At 35.6% G+C, this 21,074-nt stretch overlaps 2 protein-coding genes across 2 annotated transcripts; both read left to right on the forward strand.

Moving 5' to 3' along the window:
- Nucleotides 1-685: 685 nt before the first annotated feature.
- LOC108913628 (vacuolar protein sorting-associated protein 72 homolog) lies at nt 686-2,872 on the forward strand. The gene is made up of 7 exons (XM_018719205.1): nt 686-922; nt 979-1,108; nt 1,161-1,263; nt 1,316-1,498; nt 1,552-1,678; nt 2,363-2,518; nt 2,579-2,872. Exons 1-7 carry the CDS (start codon nt 789-791, stop codon nt 2,790-2,792), a joined length of 1,047 nt encoding a protein of 348 aa, XP_018574721.1. The 5' UTR covers nt 686-788; the 3' UTR covers nt 2,793-2,872.
- Nucleotides 2,873-16,477: 13,605 nt separating this feature from the next.
- LOC108913655 lies at nt 16,478-19,593 on the forward strand. Its single transcript, XM_018719242.1, has 3 exons — nt 16,478-19,281; nt 19,337-19,364; nt 19,425-19,593. Exons 1-3 carry the CDS (start codon nt 16,596-16,598, stop codon nt 19,546-19,548), a joined length of 2,838 nt encoding a protein of 945 aa, XP_018574758.1. The 5' UTR covers nt 16,478-16,595; the 3' UTR covers nt 19,549-19,593.
- Nucleotides 19,594-21,074: the final 1,481 nt, after the last annotated feature.

Here is a 21,074-nt window from a genome sequence, read left to right on the forward strand (position 1 = left end):
AGGGCCACCTTAGCAAAGCGCATCCCAGGCTGCATAGCCGCACTACCCTACCCAACCATACCACACATAAACATGACACTACCCCCGGGGTTTACACAGACGAGCCGGCGAAGCAAGAAGAGCGCCAGAAGAAAGGGCCCTAGCCGGCGGGGCCCAGCCAGGACAAAAGGAGGTCCCACAAAGCGCCTACACCGGCCGCATTTGCGGTCGGGGTAGACGACGGATGGGGCCCACCTACGAAGGCTGTCCAGGCCTACACGAAATGAGGCAGGATAAAGAGGGATAATCCCCCTCGATCCCAAATCATTGAGGCCAATTTCTAGCCATGGAATAATGGCGCGAGTTGGCACGGATGTCAAAGTTTGCAGCTTGCGAGGTTTCACGCGCACTTCAACTCGTTTGCCAGTTCGAGATTTTATTCTGAATGGCTACATTGAAATGCGAAAGGTAAGCACGCGTGGCCAAGTCAGACTTCGCCCGTAAATTGATTGTGAATGGGGTTTTATGATTCCGAAATCATGAATAAAAGAAAAGGGCTTTAGATCTGTGATTGAATGAGAATGAATCTCATTGGTTGCTGTTTCTTAAAGATCACAGTAGCATGCAATCAAATTACTGGACCCTCTCAACCAGTGAATGTGCGAGATAGGATGAAGTTAGTAAAGTTCTTTCTAACCAGCGGTGATCAATTGTCATGTCAAGATATTTTTGTAGACATAACCTAACTTAACATAACCCTAAGAAAAAATATACTTTTAAGCAAAATAACAATTAAGCTAATCAGAAAAATGCAGCGGGACAGACGTGCGAATGCGGGCAACCGCATGGCGAAACTTCTCGACGAAGAGGAAGAATGCCAGGACGAATTTTACAAGCAAAACTACGGTGGTTTTGAGGAGACGGAATCAGACAATGAATACGAGTAAGCAAATACAGACACCAATTGTACCACCAAATTGTATGTGTTTTATATTTTAGAGCCGAAGAGGAAGGGGACGATATAGTGGACTCGGATTTCAGTATCGATGAGAACGATGAGCCGGTTTCTGACAACGAAGGGGAAGGCGAGCAGAAAAAGAAAAGGAGGCTCATTACAAAAGCATATAAGGTACGATAACTTTGAACAAAGCCAACAGATGGTAGTTGCATTGCAATTTTAGGAACCAGTCCCGACTCAGAAAAAGGAGAAGCAAAAACCAAAAATCATAAAGATTACACCAAAACCTAGAACTAGTTTACAACATGCGATTCATGAAACTTATGGTAAGTCCATACTTCCACACTAAATTAATTTTGATGTAATATTTTCGTTCAGAAAGGAAATCAATCAGGAAGTCAACAGCTGCGAAATCAGCGGCGACTGCCCAGAGGATAAAAGTGAGGGATTTGGAGCAGAGGAAAAAAGTGAAGAAACCCAAGGAGGAAGAATGGGTGCCTACTCAGGAAGAACTACTGGAGGAAGCCAAAATAACAGAACTGGAAAATATTAAGTCACTAGGTGAGCCGTATCAATACTTTTTTTATCATTGTCAACAAAATCATTCTTTGTAGAGAAATACCAAAAAATGGAAAGCGAGAAGAAGACAAAGAGGCCGATAAAGAAAGTGTTTTCTGGTCCTACGATTCAGTATAGATCAACCAGGATGCCAGTAATAGAAGAAATTGACAATAGTGAAAAGTATGTTTATAAAATAACATTTTTTTTTATCATCATACAGGGAGTAACTTTGAATGGTAACTTTTTTATAAGAAGACTGCCTTTAGAAACACACATCCTACATTTGTTTTCCCAAATTATGGAATTGAATTGAATTTTATTACTCTTTTTTTCATAATTTTATTACCCCACCGTACAGAAACACAGAAAATTAACAATGAACATACACAAACACACCATACCGTCTCTAAACACGTGTGATTCTTGTTTCACTGTATTAAAGTTGGTCGATTGTTTTTTTACCCATCTAGTACCATGTTGTCATATCACTTCAGGAGCATTGTTAAGTCATAAAAAAGCAGTCAGTTTTTATAAAATTTTGAATTCAGGAACTGCCCAGTGATGATGTAGACAACAGTTTGGGTACAGTTTAAAAAACGATTTATGACGACTGATTATTTGATAAAAAAATAATTTCAGGTTAGCATTCTGGGAACTATGTACTATTTCCTCTAAAAAAACTAACCCCCATTAAAGATACACCTTAGGCTTTTATTATGGCAACGATTCCATTGTATAATATCTTTGTTACTTTTTTTTTGTCGTTTTCTATATTCGTATATTTATTGTTTTTATAAATGTCTTTTATTCTATTTAATAATAATTTGTCATCTATACACACAAAAATTATATTTTAATTTCTAGTGGCGTTAAAAAGGAAAACATCAAACCGTCGAAAGAATATCACGAACGAACGTTTATAACAATACTAAATGATCCTAATAACATAATTTACAAAAAGATATTCAACGTTAAACCTCCCCCTGTCCCACCGAAGAAATTGAAATGTGTTGTTACCGGGTAAGTCTGTAAACTTTCCCAAGAAAAAAACCACCACAATTACATCGTGTTCTCTTTTAGTTTACCTGCAAAATATGTCGACCCGGTGACTTGCGTCCCATACCACAACAGCTCGTGCCTGAAGATCGTGCGGATGGCATACTACGACTACCTCGAGAATAACGGCGATCGTAACAACGGCATAGTGGCGGATTTCCTCAGGTGGTACTCGAAGAACAAACGAAGGCTGAGGAGTGAGATGTTGATGTCGGAGCAAAAGGTTCTGTTTCAGTAAGGGATTGGGCGAGTATTATGAAAGTGGAATTGTATTTAATTTTTTTTTAAATAAATATTCATTTATATAATAGTTTTTAATGAGAGTAATTTTACAGCATTTTTTTAATTAAATTTTAAAAAATTGTATTAGCAATTTTTCTTTTCTGAAATCTAATAATATTATTCTACATACGTTATTAAAGATTAATAACACAGGCACACAAAAAAAATGTCAAGATCCAGTGGGTAGACCCCCCCCTACCCCTCCTTTTTGAGGTTGCTGAAACCGAATATGACCATAAAGTAAATTTTAACTAGCCATTTCCCCATTACCACCCCCATAAACCCCCTTCTGCGAGTTGAAATGTCAATTCTCATACAAAGTCGAGTAGGGTGTGTATTCCTATATTTTCTGGGCCACTAAGAACGAAGAAGACTACCAAAAATGAATTAGACCCCCTCGTTACCCCCTAGCGTCACTTTACTACCCCTATACACCCTCTTTTGGGAGTTGAAATGTCAAGTAGGGTAAGTATTCCTATGTTTTCTGGGCCACTAAGAACGAAGAAGACTACCAAAAAATGAATAAGACCCCCTCATTAACCCCTAGCGTCACTTTACCACCCCCATACACCCCTTTATGGGGGTTGAAGTGTCAGTTTTCATACACAGTCAAGTGGGTTGTGTATGCCTTCGTTTTTTAGGCTGCTGAAAACAAAGAAGATTACCGAAAATGAATCCAACCCCCTCGTCAACCTCCAGCACCCTTTTCCACTCACATACATGCCCTCATGAGGGTTGGAATGGCAATCTTCATACAAAGTCAAGTGCGGCGTGATTCGGGGTAACTTTTGGGAGGAGTCCCCTCGTCTCTCATAGTTCAGGGTACTTTTTCAACCGTAAGTCCCCTCGTTTTTCCGAAATCGGAATACTCTTGACTTGACTTTGAATGTGACATGTCACTTTTTGCAAACTAGTTTGTAATTTACCACAATATCAGCAAACACCTAAAAAAGGCATGCAGACGAGACTATTTTTAGGTAATTGCAATTATTTGAAATCTAAATGGAACAAATAAGTGTTGCAATTGTACTGGGGTGTACTCATGGGCATAGCTACGACTTTTGCTTGGGGTGGGCCAAGGGCTACAAGCGTCTAAAAACAAAATTTAAAAAAAACGCTTATCCACTTATCCATATTTGAACATGTTTTGATTTGATTCTTACAAAAAAAGGGCACCGACTTACCGATATGTCAAAGATGATAGTAGATCTTTTTTTCTGGGGTGGGCCATACACACCCCTGCCCCCCTAGCTACGCCCATGGGTGTACTTGCGTCATTTTTCTGTAAATTTAGGAATGAACCTTTAAAGTAATGCAATTGTTTTTAAAGCTCACAGAGTAAATGTAAAGTAATACGAGTAAACATTAAATTTAACTTCCCTTTCCGGCGATTTATGTAAGAAATGCAAAGCTTGGGATACCACTGCTATTTTGAACAGATTAGCCAATGCTACACTTTTCGAATTCTAATAAATTAAAAAAACTTGTAATACAAAGTACCTATATTAAAATTCACGGTCAATCGAATCGGCCTTTGGCACACATTGGTTTTATTTTAATCATCGTTTATATTATGCTCATAAAAAAATGATAAAAACTTTAAACTAGGTCTTTTTAGTTCAAACAATCTTAAAAACGTTTTATTAATTTTGTGTGATATTTAATTTTGGCGCTGTTTTTCAGACCTTGAAAACTGAGCTACAATTGGCTATTTACAAAACAATAAAAAAACAGCCAATCGCCTTATGAACCTCTTATAAGGATAAATGTAATTGGCTCTTGTTTAAATTTTGGAAGATTAAGTTGTCTTTGAATTTTGCGATACGGGCTCTTAGTTTTTTGTTTAATATGGCCGAAGAGTAAAATGTGCTGCGCGTAGTTTCTAGTCGTAAATAAGTATTTTGTTCTATCTATTTAATGTCATATGTTGTTGTCAGTTGTATATAATATTATTATTTATTAAAGCCAAAGCTTTTATTAAAAAATGAAGGCGAAAAAAGTAATTCAGGAATTTATGGACCTTATGAAAAAGGTAAGCATTTTTTCTTTCGTGTATTCGATACGCTTTTATTTTGTATTATTTAGATGCTGCATAAGTCAAAGATTGAAAAACTGCAGGCGTACTTGCAAAATCTGTCTAAGATGAGTTTTAACGAATCTGAAGTCGAATATTTAATGAAAGCCGTTTTACAATATATTGACATAGTAATAAACATATCTGCGAACAAAGGACATAGAGATCAAATTAGAATATGCAATCAATGGATGGATGCGTTACAGGTCAGTCAATATATGTTAATTATATTCGCCTTTGTTGACAAAATGTACATTGTATAATTTCTAGGTAGTTATAACAGATGATGTTAGAGCAGTTTTTATGAAAAAAGTTACACAGAGAATTTTTGATTTCTTGATTGAAGAAGACGTCAATACCTGGTGCATAAAGAAAGAACTCTTGAGGATGTTTTTAACTTGCGTGCAGAAATCACCGAAGGAAGTCAGAAATAAAACTGCACAGGAACTTCCGGATATATATCTGTAAGTGTTTCTTATGTAGTGTTTCATTCGTATGATCTGATAAGATTTTTATGTAGTTTTAAAATCGTTGATTCCATAAGCACCTATGGCGATTATGATTTTCAAGTGATTTTGATAGAAACTGTGTTCCGTTTGTTTGGGAAAAACACAATTCTATCAAATCTAACGGATCTAATACCGGAATCTCAAGAATTAACCGACAGTTTTGCCGATATTAACGGTGAGACATTCGACGAAGATGTCAGAAAATTTTTGAATATTTTAAACCAGAATTCCAAGAAGGTTTTTTCTGTGGTGTGCCGAGATGTTTTTTTGGGCAAAATTAAATGCGGGGAACCGATGGTAAGTGAAAATATTATATTTTTTTATCTTTATTAAGTTTTAATTGAAGAGTTTATGTAGAATTATGCAAGGTGTGACTTTGAATAGGAGTTATATTTATACGAAGGGTAACTTTGACCTTTAGAAACAAGTTCGCTTTCTAAAATTCCATTGTGAGTTTTTTTCATAGATTTGACAGTATACTATTGATGGAGCCAAAGCCCACTTTCTGTGTTTTTTCTGTGCTTTATAAGGCTTTTTTTCGCGAGTGAAGTCGTATGTTGTAGTATGTGTAGTATGAGTGAATATTACGTTTTTGCGAGAATAGTCAGTCATTTAAACTACTATGTGACGTCACAAGTTTAGATCAAATGACTGAACTCTTCACCCTTCAGCTGAATATTCTGTTGGTATATTCAACTAGACATATTGCTTTTTGGAAAATTTTGCACCCTGTTTTTTGACAATAATGATAATCTGTGGTAAACAGTTTCTCTTTAATATTATATGGATTTTCTGACATCTGTCATAAAACAAATAAATACCAATCACATTTTCTATAGGCTTTTTTTCGCGAGTGAATATTGGTGAATACGTCTGACTTGTAGTTACTGTTTCTATCTCTTTTAATCTTATTTCTAACCTTGTCTAACCTGAACAGATGGCGAAAATGTATATATTCACTATTCAGTGATATGTAGTATGTACTTTGACGACTTTGACATATGGGTTTTAACTTCTAACCAGTAACCATAATTTGTCATCATTTATTGCTTCCAGTAATCTAGTGTTGTGGGAATTGGTGTTATATCTCACTATATAATATATGTATTTGCTTCAAATAAAACTGAAGGAATATATCAATGCTTTCTTTGGAATATTTTTAAGTGGCAAATTTAAAAAGCGTGAAAAGTATGTAGATTCTGACGTTGCAAGATATGCGAATATTCGACATAATCGTTATCGTAAGAGAATGGAAGGTTAGGTCGGTTTTTTATGTAATTCATACGAAAAAGACTTGAATTACAAATGATTCCACCAATATTATCTCTGGCCTAGGTCACAAAAAAAAAGAGGATAATCCTGAAGCAAAGTGGATTGCAAATATGTCCCATATAAAAAATTAATCTCACCATCAAGTAAAATATTTGCTGTTTCAACGTCTATGTAAAAAAGCCTATAGTTGTTCCAACTTGACCTAGGATAAAATCGCAGGACATTGATTTAAAAAGAAACTCTATTTCTGATTAGGAAATTGATTTTTTTTTGTAGTAGTAGTACAACAATTAAAAAAAATCTATATGTAATAACACTTAACGTAATGGACATAACAAATTTTTTTAATGTTTAATGTTTTTCTATTATCTCTCAGCTTACATATGAAATCATTAAACTTGTAATTCTGAACTTTTTTGTGTCGCAAAATATCACATTTTGTGACACATATTGCTTTTTGGAAAATTTTGCACCCTGTTTTTTGACAATAATGATAATCTGTGGTAAACAGTTTCTCTTTAATATTATATGGATTTTCTGACATCTGTCATAAAACAAATAAATACCAATCACATTTTCTATAGGCTTTTTTTCGCGAGTGAATATTGGTGAATACGTCTGACTTGTAGTTACTGTTTCTATCTCTTTTAATCTTATTTCTAACCTTGTCTAACCTGAACAGATGGCGAAAATGTATATATTCACTATTCAGTGATATGTAGTATGTACTTTGACGACTTTGACATATGGGTTTTAACTTCTAACCAGTAACCATAATTTGTCATCATTTATTGCTTCCAGTAATCTAGTGTTGTGGGAATTGGTGTTATATCTCACTATATAATATATGTATTTGCTTCAAATAAAACTGAAGGAATATATCAATGCTTTCTTTGGAATATTTTTAAGTGGCAAATTTAAAAAGCGTGAAAAGTATGTAGATTCTGACGTTGCAAGATATGCGAATATTCGACATAATCGTTATCGTAAGAGAATGGAAGGTTAGGTCGGTTTTTTATGTAATTCATACGAAAAAGACTTGAATTACAAATGATTCCACCAATATTATCTCTGGCCTAGGTCACAAAAAAAAAGAGGATAATCCTGAAGCAAAGTGGATTGCAAATATGTCCCATATAAAAAATGAATCTCACCATCAAGTAAAATATTTGCTGTTTCAACGTCTATGTTTACTAAAACATCTGTGCCTCTAAAGTTTAAATTTAAACTGGCCACTTCCACAACCATATCAGAATCCATCATTTTGCTGAACGATTTTTATACTCATTCAAACAAAATGTCAAAAAGAAAAAGGTTAAGTTACCAGCTGACAATATTAGTTGAATATACCAACAGAATATTCAGCTGAAGGGTGAAGATTTCAGTCATTTGATCTAAACTTGTGACGTCACATAGTAGTTTAAATGACTGACTATTCTCGCAAAAACGTAATATTCACTCATATTACACATACTACAACATACGACTTCACTCGCGAAAAAAAGCCTTATATGCGTACAGATTTTAAAGATGTCTATACCATTTAGAGAATTTTTTTAGTTGCTCTGTGACAATTTCGAAAAAGGGTGGCTCTTATTTCTTTATTTTCGTATCCGAAAAGATATTTTTTCCTTTCACTAATCTGACGTGGTGTTTGGAGTCTAACTTACTGTCTAAATAATGTTTCGAGGTGTGTTGATTTCCTTTAGAAGTGGTTGGAGAACATTTCGACTATTAACAAACTATTTGTGGAAATAATTTTGATACCATTAATTTTTTTATTGATTTTTTTTTACGTTTTTGTACATTCCGAAGTGTTTTGGTTTTTTATTGGATTATCTTATTGTGTTTATTCATGTATTTCTTGAAGACGGGATTATGTGTTTGAAGGTATTTCCAGTATTTTTCTCAAGTGTGAGTGTTATGAACATGGGTTCCTTCTTCGAAGACATTTTTTATTTCTGTTTTAATTCTCTCGGTATTTGTTTTGGTCAAATTAAATTCGTACATAGATCCAACCAATTCTACGAGATGTCTGATATTGAAACTAAATTCAGTTATCGATGCACATTTATATAGAAAATTAAAATTTCATACTATTTTGCAAAGTATTAGCAGGCAGAACTTTGTACTTTACTTAGCCTAACGATTACTGGTACCTTACCTACAAAAATCGACTTACACTTTTCTAATAAATTGAACATTGCATTACGCCAGGACAACGTCGGTGGTCTCTGGGTAGATTTCAATAGATCAGAAAATGCTGTATCTTGGTACACCACCGCCGAGTCCTTGAATGGGGATGATAATCTCGACGGGAGCAACACAGGGTGGATCCTTGTGTTGTTTTTCGTCAAGGACGTGCAACTGGTCCAGATCTATAGGTACTTTTCCTTTGTTTAAAAAAAAACTGGGAAAGTAATAAGAATCGTTTATCTTCTCCTCAGGCCTCCCAACAGCAATGATGCCATCATTTATGTGAAGCTCAAGCAGCCCTGCATGGTGTCCTTCGAGAGTAGTGTCGACTGTGCAAAAGCCGAGGATGTGAAATTTGTAATCTCAAGCGATTCCAACAGGGTGAAGGCCCTTATATCAGAGGTGCTTCCCGCTATGTTTAAGAACAAGCTCCATGTAAGTTCTATCTTGTTTTTTTGCCAATATCACCTCGATGGCTATTTTTTTTTTTCAGAACCACTCACTCAAGGTGTCCCTTGGTAAAAGTAAGTATGTTTGTAGGGGTGTAATGAGTGTTTAATCGGCTGCAATTTTTTCCAGAGGCAGTTTACAAACCGCTCAAAGTCAGCTTTCGCAGAAGGACCAGGTCCGACTCGAAATCCGACACGTCGAGCTTCTCGGTGAGTATATTTTTGTGACTATGCCAGTTTGTTTACTTTCAGTAACTTTTTTTATTTATTTTTGGCGCATACGAAGGAAAAAGGAATTGATTGGTGAAAAATTTTAAATTGGAAAACAGCATTTCACACTGAAAAGTGAGTAATTCACTAGAGGCAGAGTAACACATCATAGATGATTTCAATTTAAGGATTTTCTATTCATAAAAAGCTTTTGAAAGAATATCTCTTAAAAAAATTAATCAAAACTGGGAAAAAATTTATTATATTCCATTTTATTCACTTCGTAAGACATTAGAATGCAAGTTAAATCAATGAACTAGGCCCTTTTAATGTTTTTAGTTACTTAGGTACATATTTGTTGTAAAATAATCGGAATTGTTCATTATCGGCCACACGCATTGATATATTACACACATTGAACTAAAGAATTAGGTCATGTAATAAAAACACCCAATACGGAAGCTGTAAGAGCTGTTTAACATCAAGAAAATACATTTTAAAATTTGTTTAGCTAATATACTCAATTAACGTCTAAAAAACATTTAATGAATACAAGACTTAGTCTAAGATATAAACCTCACAGGCCCCCTTACCACATTGTCTTATTTATGTCATAAGTTTTTACAGTGAATTCTTTTATTTAACTGTAGTCCCAAGTTTGATTCAAGTTGACATTCGATATTTTACCTATAGTCTTGCAAATTTTGAGAAAAAGCTTACTTTCTATTCCTGAAAATTGAAATTTCAATAAAAATTTCTATCTTAGCATTGTTACTTAGGACTAAACCTGTAATTAAAAAAAGAGTAGCTAAAATCATCATATTAAGTAAACATTTCTGTGAAAATAATTGGTATTGTATCATCCACACAGGTCAGAATATTTCATACACTGAACATAAAAATTGCCATTAAATAAAAAACCCAGTATTGCACCCTTAAAAGTCGATTTTACATCTTATATCGTAGCATAAATCAGGAGTTAATTTATTAATTTGAAAAGCACAACTGCAAGACATTCAAATAAGCTGGTGATCCTTTATTTAATTGCATATCTCTGTTAATAATAGGGATAATAATATGACATGACTCAAAAAACAAATTCCTCAGAAATGATGGGTCTACAGTTTCATTCAACTTGACATTTAGTCCAGGAATATTAGTCAAATAAGGGCAAGAATCTCGGAATGAGAGATAGTCAGCTATAAACTTGTATAAACCTTTATTTTGGTACCCTAAAGCTTGTCTCAAAACCTGCTTATCGTAGGGTGTCCGCGTCTTCAGATATTCCAAGGTCAAAAGTCAAAAAATCGATTTTTTACACATTTATTGCAAATATCTCGTTTCCTATGGGTTTTATGCTATTTGTATTTCTTATAAATATTGTAGAGGATTAAATTCTCTACAACTTTTGTTTAAACATTTTTTTTTATATCTTGAACCATTTTCGAGATAGAGGGCAGAGCGCGCGCAGTGTTTAACTATTTAGAGTATCCTTCGAGGTCAACCTGTAGTCCCGATTAAAAACATGCCGTATAAAGTTTATAAATTATTGATAAATATATAATTCTAAATAATTTACATTTTTTATTAACTATTATGTTATAATTAATAATTTTTTTCAATAATTCAGTATTTATTCATTTAATAACACTTACCTACTCTTGTAAAAATAAAAAAAACATAAAAGCAGTGGAGCAGCTGAGAAGAACTGCTGCCCTTTCAAAAACATACGAAGTTTGTTTCGGCGAAACCATTGTTGTATCTATTACCCTAGAAAAATTTCTATCAAATCGAAATAATAAAAAAAAGCTAATTAATATGCTTATTGAAAAATTACAAGCTGTTAATATCACAACAAAACAGGCCAGAGATGATGCGGATGTTCATATTATTGAAACAGCTATTGATGAATCTAAACGTCAAAAAACTGCTGTTATAATAGGAGAAGATATAGATTTACTTGTCAGTTTAATTGGGCATACCATATCTCATCAACAAGAAATTTTATTTAAAAAAGTTGGCAAAGGAAATGTAAAAACTGAAATATACTCTTCCAAAAGTTTTGATAAATATCCTCGTTCTAAAAAACACATATTGTTTCTGCACACAATAAGTGGTTGTGACATGACTTCTGCGCTCTTTAGAAAAGGAAAAAAAAACTTTTGTAAAAACACTCGAGAAACTTCCGAATTTGGATCAAATTGCTGCAGCATTTGAAGAAGAAAACTGCCCGGTTCAATCATTATTCGAGAATGGAGTACGAACCTTGTTGGCAATCTATAATGCTCCAAAATCTGAGGATTGTATTGATCGTCTTCACTATGCACAGTTCATCAAGTTAACAAAACTGAATAAACCTGTGCAGTTATCAAATCTTCCACCAACGAGTGCAGCAGCTCACCAACATTTCAACCGTGTTTATTATCAAGTTCAGACTTGGTTAGGGCATGATTTAGAACCCCAGAATTGGGGTTGGATAATGCGTGATGAATTTCTGGAACCTGTTATGACAATGAATCCACCAGCTCCGGAGGAATTGCTTAACACAATATTCTGCAACTGCAAGAATGGTTGTGGTTCGCGATGTGGACGCAGGAAAGCAGGGTTGCAGTGCTCTTTAACTTGCGGCCAGTGTAATGGGCAAGCTTGTCTTAATGCTTCATCATATCAGAGTGATATCAATGAAGACGGTACTTTTGATCCCGAAATCCTGGAAGAACTGGAGACAAATGACGTTGAAGACGAGAACACAGAGGAATTTGAAATTTTACAGCGACTGGAAGACGATGATGAAGAAGAAGAAGAAGAAGAAAATTGAAATTAGAACTTGTAATTCTTATTATTATTCAATTTTTTAAATTTCAACGTTCATAAATGTATGAAATGGTATTTTTCAATAAAAACATTAATTAAAAATTTCATTCTTTTTATTTAGTTAGGAAGTAATTAGTATAAATAAGATTAGAATTAAAAAACAATTAAAGTATTTTACTTAATAACTTTATAATTACACGAGTAGGTAAGTGTTATAAAATGAATAAATACTGAATTATTGAAAAAAAAATATTAATTATAACGTAATAGTTAATAAAATATGCAAATTATTTAGAATTATATATTTATCAATAATTTATAAGCTTTATACGACATATACATAAAAAATCGATTTTTTTACCTTTGACCTTGGAATATCTGAAGATGCGGACACCCTATGATAAGTAGGTTTTGAGACAAGTTTTAGGGTACCAAAATAAAGGTTTATACAAGTTTATAGCTAACTATCTCTCATTCCGAGGTGAAACCCCTAATATTCCTGGACTAATTCACTATTTCGCCTACAGGGTCTTTCCAACAGTTACATTACTTCTATTGCTGCATGAATGTGTGAATAAAAATGTCTATCAGCTTTGTTACTAAGGAAAAAACATTAATTGGCCAAAATCGGAATAACACTTAAAAGTAATAATTACTTAGGTAAATGTTTCCTGGAAAATAATCAAAATTGTTCATTGGAGTATTACTGAAAATAAAAATTATCATCTAATAATAATTCTCGTATGTCAGCTGTTAGACTTCAATTTACTTTGAACAAGATAAGACGTAAGTTGTTTTAAAATTTCTTAAGATGTAGCGGCCCATACAAACACCAAATAGACACTAAAATCTCTGTTTATATTCACAAGAGAATGATGCATGAATGCAGTTTATTGATTTTAATTTATATTTTCAAGTCAATTTTTTAATGAATTTGTTGGTAACATACTACCGGTTTGAAAAAAAAACTAAGTAATCATCAACAATATTCCGTTTACTTTTAGGCTCTAGTGAATGCGGTGTCAGGTCTGAACAACAAATCTTGCGATGGTTCCGAGGTTCATTCCATGTCTTCACTTAGCACGAAATGTGACGTCATCAGCATATCAGATGGCAGTGTGCATAGCAATGAGTCTAGCATCGATCTTGTGCCAAGTTTGAGGCAACCCTCACAAAACGTTGAGGTGGAAAGGAGCCAATACGAGACTAGCGAGATGTGCACATCGCATTATTCTCAGGAAGCGTGCAAAATCAGCATGAACCGATTCGTGTCAAAAGAGCACAACAGCAACAACCTATCTATCACCGATGGTACCCACAACATCCCGGGAGTGATAAGGAAAATATCGGGGCGGTACAGCGGTTGGAAGAGTTCCCTGGCAACTTTCACTCCAAAAAAAAAATCGTGCCCAAGACTCCAAATTGAGAAGAGTAGTACTGCATCATGTAATATCGTAGAGGGTAATTCATCCGACCGTTATGAGACGGCCCAAGGGGACCCGCAAAGTCTCTTCGATCGACAGGGAATGACAAGTGAGGATGTTTTGGATGGGAAGGAACTGGCCCAAAACGAACGAGACAAGTTGCTGTTGCTGGAAGACGTCTTGGAAAACGATGCAACTATTCCAAAGAACAAAGGAGCGGAATTGGAACTGAAGCGGCATGATGAGAAATTTTCAGTGTCTAAATCATTGCCGAAATCTAAAGAACAGCAAAGCAAAGAAATTTCACTCCAAAGGAACAAAATTGAGTCAATGTCGCAGAGAAAGGAGCAGGATCAGAAGGGAAATGTCAAAGATGTGACTAGACGACAAGGCGATAACAAAAATCTCATTTCGTTTAACACCAAAGATTTGTTTCCAAAAGGTATCTTGAGCGATATCGGAGAATATGTTGCAACACCATTAGAAGAACACGAAAAACCAAATAAAGACATTGTGATCGACTTGGAGTCGGACGTAGAAAGTCTGGATGTGTCGAGTCAGGAGGTTCTGCCGGCAATTAACAAAAAAATTGCTGAAGAATCACAATTGAACATTTCTGTTATTAAAAAAGGAAATGTAGAGCCGAGCCCAATGGCGAACGAAATTAAAGAAACGAAAAACAATCTATCTTTCACCGACGGTACCCACAACATCCCAGGAAAGAAAAAGATAGTATCGGGGAGGTACAGCGGTTCAAAGAATTCCCTGGCAACTTTCACTCCTAAAAAAAAATTGTGTCCAAGACTCCAAATTGAGAAGAGTAGTACTGCATCAGGTAATATCGTAGAGGGTAATTCATCCGACCGTTATGAGACGGCCCAAGGGGACCCGCAAAGTCTCTTCTATAGACAGGGAATGACAAGTGAGGATGTTTTGGATGGGGAGGAATTGGCCGAAAACGAACGAGACAAGTTGCTGTTGCTGGAAGACGTCTTGGAAAACGAGGCAACCATTCCAAAAAATAAAGGAGCGGATTTGGAACCGAAGTGGCATGATGAGAAATTTTCGGTTTCTAAATCATCGCTGAAATCTAAAGAACAACAAAGCAAAGAAATTTCACTCCAAAGGAACAAAATTGAGTCAATGTCGCAGGGGATGGAGAAGGATCAGAAGGGAAATGTCAAAGATGTGACTAGACGAGAAGGTGATAACAAAAATCTCATTTCGTTTAACACCAAAGATTTGTTTCCAAAAGGTAACTTGATCGATATTGGAGAATATGTTGCAACACCATTGGAAGAAAACGAAAAACCAAATAAAGACATTGTGATCGACTTGGAGTCGGACGTAGAAAGTCTGGATGTGTCGAGTCAGGAGGTTCTGCCAGCAATTAACAAAAAAGTTGCAGAGGAATCACAATCGAACATTTCTGTTATTAAAAAAGGAAATGTAGAGCCGAGCCCAATGGCGAACGAAATTAAGAAAACGAAAAACAATCTATCTTTCACCGACGGTACCCACAACATCCCGGGAAGGATAAAGATAATATCGGGGAGGCACAGCGGTTCGAATAGTTCCCTGGCAACTTCCACTCCTAAAAAAAAATCGTGTCCAAGACTCCAAATTGAGAAGAGTAGTACTGCATCAGGTAATATTGTAGAGGGTAATTCATCCGACCGTTACGAGACGGCCCAAGGGGTCCCGCAAAATCTTTTCAATCGACAGGGAACAACATGTGACAACATCCCGGGAAGGATAAAGATAATATCGGGGAGGTACAGCAGATCCAAGAGTTTCCCGGCGACTTCCATTTCTAAAAAAATATCATTTCCGATACGCCAAGTGGAGAATAATAATGCGTCGGGTAATATCGTAGGGGATAATTCATTCAACCGTTACAAGACGGCCCAAGGGGTCCCGCAAAATCTTTTCCATCGACAGGGAACGACATGTGAGGACGTCGTGAACGGGGAGAAACTTACCCAAAACAAGCGAGACAAGTTGCTGTTGCTGAAGGACGTCTTGGAGAACGATGCAACCATTTCGAAAAACAAAGAAGCAGATTTAAAGCCGAAGCAGCAAGACGAGAAATTTTTGGTTTCTAAGTCATCGCTAAAATCTGGAGAACAGAAAAACGAAGAAAGACCAGCGGGAAGGAAGGTATTTAAAGAGATTTCTCTCGAAAGTAACAAAATTGAGTTAATGTCTCGGTGCAAGGAGAAGGATCAGACAAGAAATGTCAAAGATAAGACTAGAGAAGAAGACAATATAGAAAATCTGGTTTTGTTTAATACTGAAGATTTGTTTCCAAAAGTTATCTTGACCGATATAGAAAAATATGCTGCGACAATAATGGAAGTAAACAAAAAACCAGATAAAGACATTGTGATCGACTTGGAATCAGATGTAGAAAATCTGGAGGTACCAAGTCTGGAAGTTCTGCCGACAGTTAACAAAACAATTGCAAATCAATCACATTTAAACGTTTCTGTTAATAAAAAAGGAAATGCAAAGGAGCCAAGCTCAACGGCAAATGAAAATAATGAAAAGAAAGAAGGCAATCCGGTTTTGTTTAATACCGAAGATTTGTTACCAAAAGTTATCTTGACTGATATCGAAAAATATGCTGTGACGAAAATGGAAGTAAACAAAAAACCAGATAAAGACATTGTGATTGACTTGAAGTCAGATGTAGAAAACCTGGACGTACCAAGTCAGGAGGTTCTGCCGACAGTTAACAAAACAATTGCCAGTCAATCACAATCAAACGTTTTTATTAATAAAAAAGGGAATGCAGAGGAGCCGAGCCCAATGGCGAATGAAAATAATGAAAACAAAGAAGTTGACGCATTGACAAGCAGTGTCAACCGATTCATGCCAAGAGGCCGCAATAGCGACGATCTACCTTCCACCGATGGTACGCACAACGTCCTGGGAGAGATAAGGATAATATCGGGAAGGTACAGTGGTTCGAAGAATTCCCCAGCAACTTCCAAGCCTAAAAAAAAAAAATCGTCTCCAAGGCTCCAAGTTGAGAAGAGTAGTACTGCATCGGGTGATATCATCAAGGGTAATTCAACCGACTGTTGTCGACAGGGAACAACACATGAGGACGTCTTGAATGGGGAGGAACTTGTGCAAAACAAACTAGATGAGTTGCCATCGCTGGAGGATGTCTCAGAGAATGACGCAATCATTTCGAAGAACAAAGGAGCGGATTTGGAGCCGAAGCAACAAGACGAAAAATTCTCAGTTTCTAAGTCGATGCCAAAATCTGAAAAACGGAAAAGGAAAGAAAGATTAGCGAGAAGGAAGATATTCAAACAAATTTCACCCGAAAGAAACAAAATTAAGTTAATGTCGCAGTCCAAGAATAAGGAACAGACGACAAACGTCAAAGATAAGACTAGACAAGAAAGCGATAAAGAAAGTCTCGTTTTGATTAACACCGAAGATTTGCTTCCAAAAGTTATTCTGACCAATATCGGAAAATATACACAAAAACCAAATAAAGACATTGTGATCGACTTGGAATCAGATGTAGAAAATCTGGACGTACCGAGTCAGGCGGTTCTGCCAACAGTTAACAAAACAAATGCAAGGGAATTACAATCGAATGTTTCCGCTATTAAAAAAGGAAATACAGAGGGGCTGAGCCCAACGGCGAATGAGGAAAATGAAAAGAAAGATGACAATCTATCTTCCTCCGACGGTACCCATAACGTCTCGGGAGAGATAAGGATAATATCGGGAAGGTACAGCAGTTCAAAGAGTTCCCTGGCAACTTCCGTGCCTAACAAAAAATTGTCTACGAGGCTCCAAGTTGAAAAGAGTAATTCTGCGACTGGTGATATTGTAGAGGGTAATTCATGTGACCATTATGAGACGATTCAGGGCATTACACAAAATCCCTCTGATCTACAGCAAACCACATGTGAGGACTTCCTCAACGGGGAAGAACTTGCCCAAAACAAACGAGACAAGTTGCTGTTGCTGGAGGGCATCTTGGATAAAGAGGCAACCATTTTGAAAAAGAAAGGAGCGGATTTGGAGCTGAAGCGGCATGACGAAGAATTCTCAGTTTCTAATTCATCGCCGAAATCTAAAGAACAAAAAAGGGAAGGAAAATCAGCGGGAAGGAAAATATTCAAACAAATTTCACCCGAAAGAAACAAAATTAAGTTAATGTCACAGTGCAAGGATAAGGAACAGACGAGAAATGTCAAAGATATGACTAGACAAGAAAACGATAAAGAAAATCTTGTTTTATTCAACACCGAAGATTTGTTTCCAAAAGTTATTTTGACCAATATCGGAAAATATGTGGAAAAACCAAATAAAGGCATTGTGATCGACTTGGAGTCAGAGGTAGCAAATTTGGATGTACCGAGTCAGGAGGTTCTGCCAGCAGTTAACGAAGCAATTGTGAGTGAATCACAATCCAATGTTTCTGTTATTAAAAAAGAAAACGCAGAGAAAGCAAGCCCAATGGTGGATGAAGATAATGAAAAGAAAGAGGAAGAAATTGGTCTAAACAAAGAAGCTGATGCCCGACCGGCATTGACGCTGATACCCGACCAACATGAGAACTTGGAATATGCCAGGCAGTTAAGCGCGTCAACAGTTGAAAATAACGCAGGAGAGAACAATAATGATGAGTTCATTCAAGACCGCGAAAGGGACTTTAACGAACTGAGAAAACATCATAATCAGACCTATCTGTCAACAACTTTGGGAGGCACCAAGAGACGGAAGTTATACGACCCCAACGATCTCACTTACCTGGAAAACATAGAATTATTCAAGGAGAAGGATAAGGAAACCCATACAGTTGAGCCATCTGCCAAACCACAGGAAAAGTCAATTAGAAGAAAAGTTTTCAGAAAAAAAGAGGTCCACCATAAACAACACAAATCCAAAAAACTGAAGGTGGTACGCCCACACACCACCCTGAACGTCAGCAAACACCGTGACAACTCCAAGCTCAAGTTGACGTTCTGTGAAGTGTTGGATTCGTTCAGGAAGGAATCCAAAAGTAGCTTCTTAAACATATTGAAAAGTACTGCTGCTGGAAAGTCAGTTAAGGAGAAGAAGAAGGTCGTTAAGGCTTCGAAGAACAACTCTACAAAAGTCGCCAAAAAACTCAGGACGAAGCCTAAAAATATACTTATAAGGAACGAATGTGCGAGAGATCACTCAGTTTCTGACAATTCGTCCGCTAGTCTGAAACTAGTAGGGGAACACAAATGTACTGACGATGAGACCGATTTGGATTCCCTGTGCAGGGAAAAGGTACCATATATTGAGCCGGACAAAAAAATCAACATCATCTCTGATATACAACTCAGGCCAAAACGCACCTTACTTCAAAATAAATCTGAAGTACAGAACAAGAAAATGAAGAACGAGAATAATCCCGCATCTGATATCGAAGATGATTTTTGCATAATGTCCAAGCATATATCTAATAATGAGATCTGCAACTGGATCGAGACAGGTAGGATTGGCTTATTTTAACAGTTTTAGATATTACTAACGCGTTTTTTCCACAGGGAGTCCCAATTATAATGCAGATATTAGGTAAATTGTCTAAATATTAACTGATTGTTTATGTTGATAGCATGTTTATTATTTTTTTAGTGAGAGAAGAACTGTTTTAAAATACGTTTATTTTATGTCAAAGAAAGCTTTAGGAAATCCTGATGCGAGTCAAGAGTATCAAGATTTATTAAACGTGTGTAGGTTATTAAAAAAATATGTTTAAGTTGTAATAAGACTGATAAGATTTGTTAAAATTAAAAGAATTTATGTACGATCTAAGATTATAATACAGATATTTATTTCTCTTAATGCACGAGTTTCTTTTTAAACATTTTTACCTACGACCACTACTGTAAATACTTAAAACACACCGTCTAGGAATCTTACATTGATTGAAGACAGTGTGTTTTTAAGTATTTACAGTAGTGGTCGTAGGTAAAGTATAGTACGTAATATGTGGTGTAATGCAATTACGCACTCATAGAATTACGCACTCGTCGCTACGCGGCGTCGTGCGTAAATTTTCCATACGTGCGTAAAATGCTTTTTATAGAGATGGGCAATGGGAAATTTTCCGTTTCGGAAAGTTTCCAAAATGGAAATTTTCCGGGAAGAAATAATCGAAGCTTAAGAAAATTTCCCTGGAAAGTTTCTGGAAAAATTCGGGAATATTTCTAAAAATTTGTATACTTGGAGCCAATTTTACTTCTAACTTCTGTGAATACAACCTCAAAAAATCGTTAATTTCGGATTTTCGGTTAATTCGGAATACCAGAAGGACATATTATCCAAATTAGTCAGAAAATACTTACACTTACTTATTTTAATCTTTGTTAAGTCTACAATCTACATAATAGAGAGCAATACAAGACATAAATTGCCTCTCCCTTTTCAAATTTAAAATAAATGTTGATAGTTGAACCAAAGTACAATTACATTTTAAAACTAGTATAATTATTTAATGTATTTATTTGCTAAAAAATAAAGATAAATAGAGTTTTGTATACTGTATAGTGTTTACACACTGCAACCCGCAGCATGTAATTTTTATTAACTGATGATTAATAATTTATATTTTTCAAAAATGTATACCAACTTAAACAAAAATGTATAAGTATTTGGTCTTTTTGGAAAGCTGATGGTATGTAGAACGCAATACCAAATCCAAAAAAAAAAATTTGAAAATTTCGGAAAATTCCGGAATTTTCAGTGGATACTTTCCAGGAATTTTCATAGTTTGGGAATTTTCCCATCTCTAGCTTTTTACAACACTTATTACGTAATATACTATTACATCATAAGAAATCGTAGCTCAGATTTAATCTTTATTTAAATAGTCTATGAAATACAGCATTTTTTCTGCATTCATTGAAAACCTCGTGTACGAACTGCTAAACTGATCCCACTGTATGGACTACTTTATATTTGGATCTGTGGTGTATTCAATAAATTAAACTCGCATTGATTGCCGCTTCTTGTAGGCCACAGTTAGTCCAGGCATTCTGTCACGGCCTAATGTTAAATTTGCAGAAATTATTACCTGGACAAAAAAAAGGAAAATAGGAAATTAAATTTTAAATTGAGTTTCTTGTTCTTTAAACTCGATCCATGTGCGAACATGGTTAAAATAAAATCGCAAAGTTGCAAAAAACGGTTTTTCTAAAATAACTAAAAAAATGTAGCACCGATTGAAAAATGTTAAATGAGAAAGTTGTAGGTTTTAAAAAGATCTATCGACTGATTTTTTGA

Source organism: Anoplophora glabripennis, unplaced genomic scaffold (genome assembly GCF_000390285.2).
Source record: "Anoplophora glabripennis isolate ALB-LARVAE unplaced genomic scaffold, Agla_2.0 scaffold34, whole genome shotgun sequence".
Taxonomy (NCBI): domain Eukaryota; kingdom Metazoa; phylum Arthropoda; class Insecta; order Coleoptera; family Cerambycidae; genus Anoplophora; species Anoplophora glabripennis.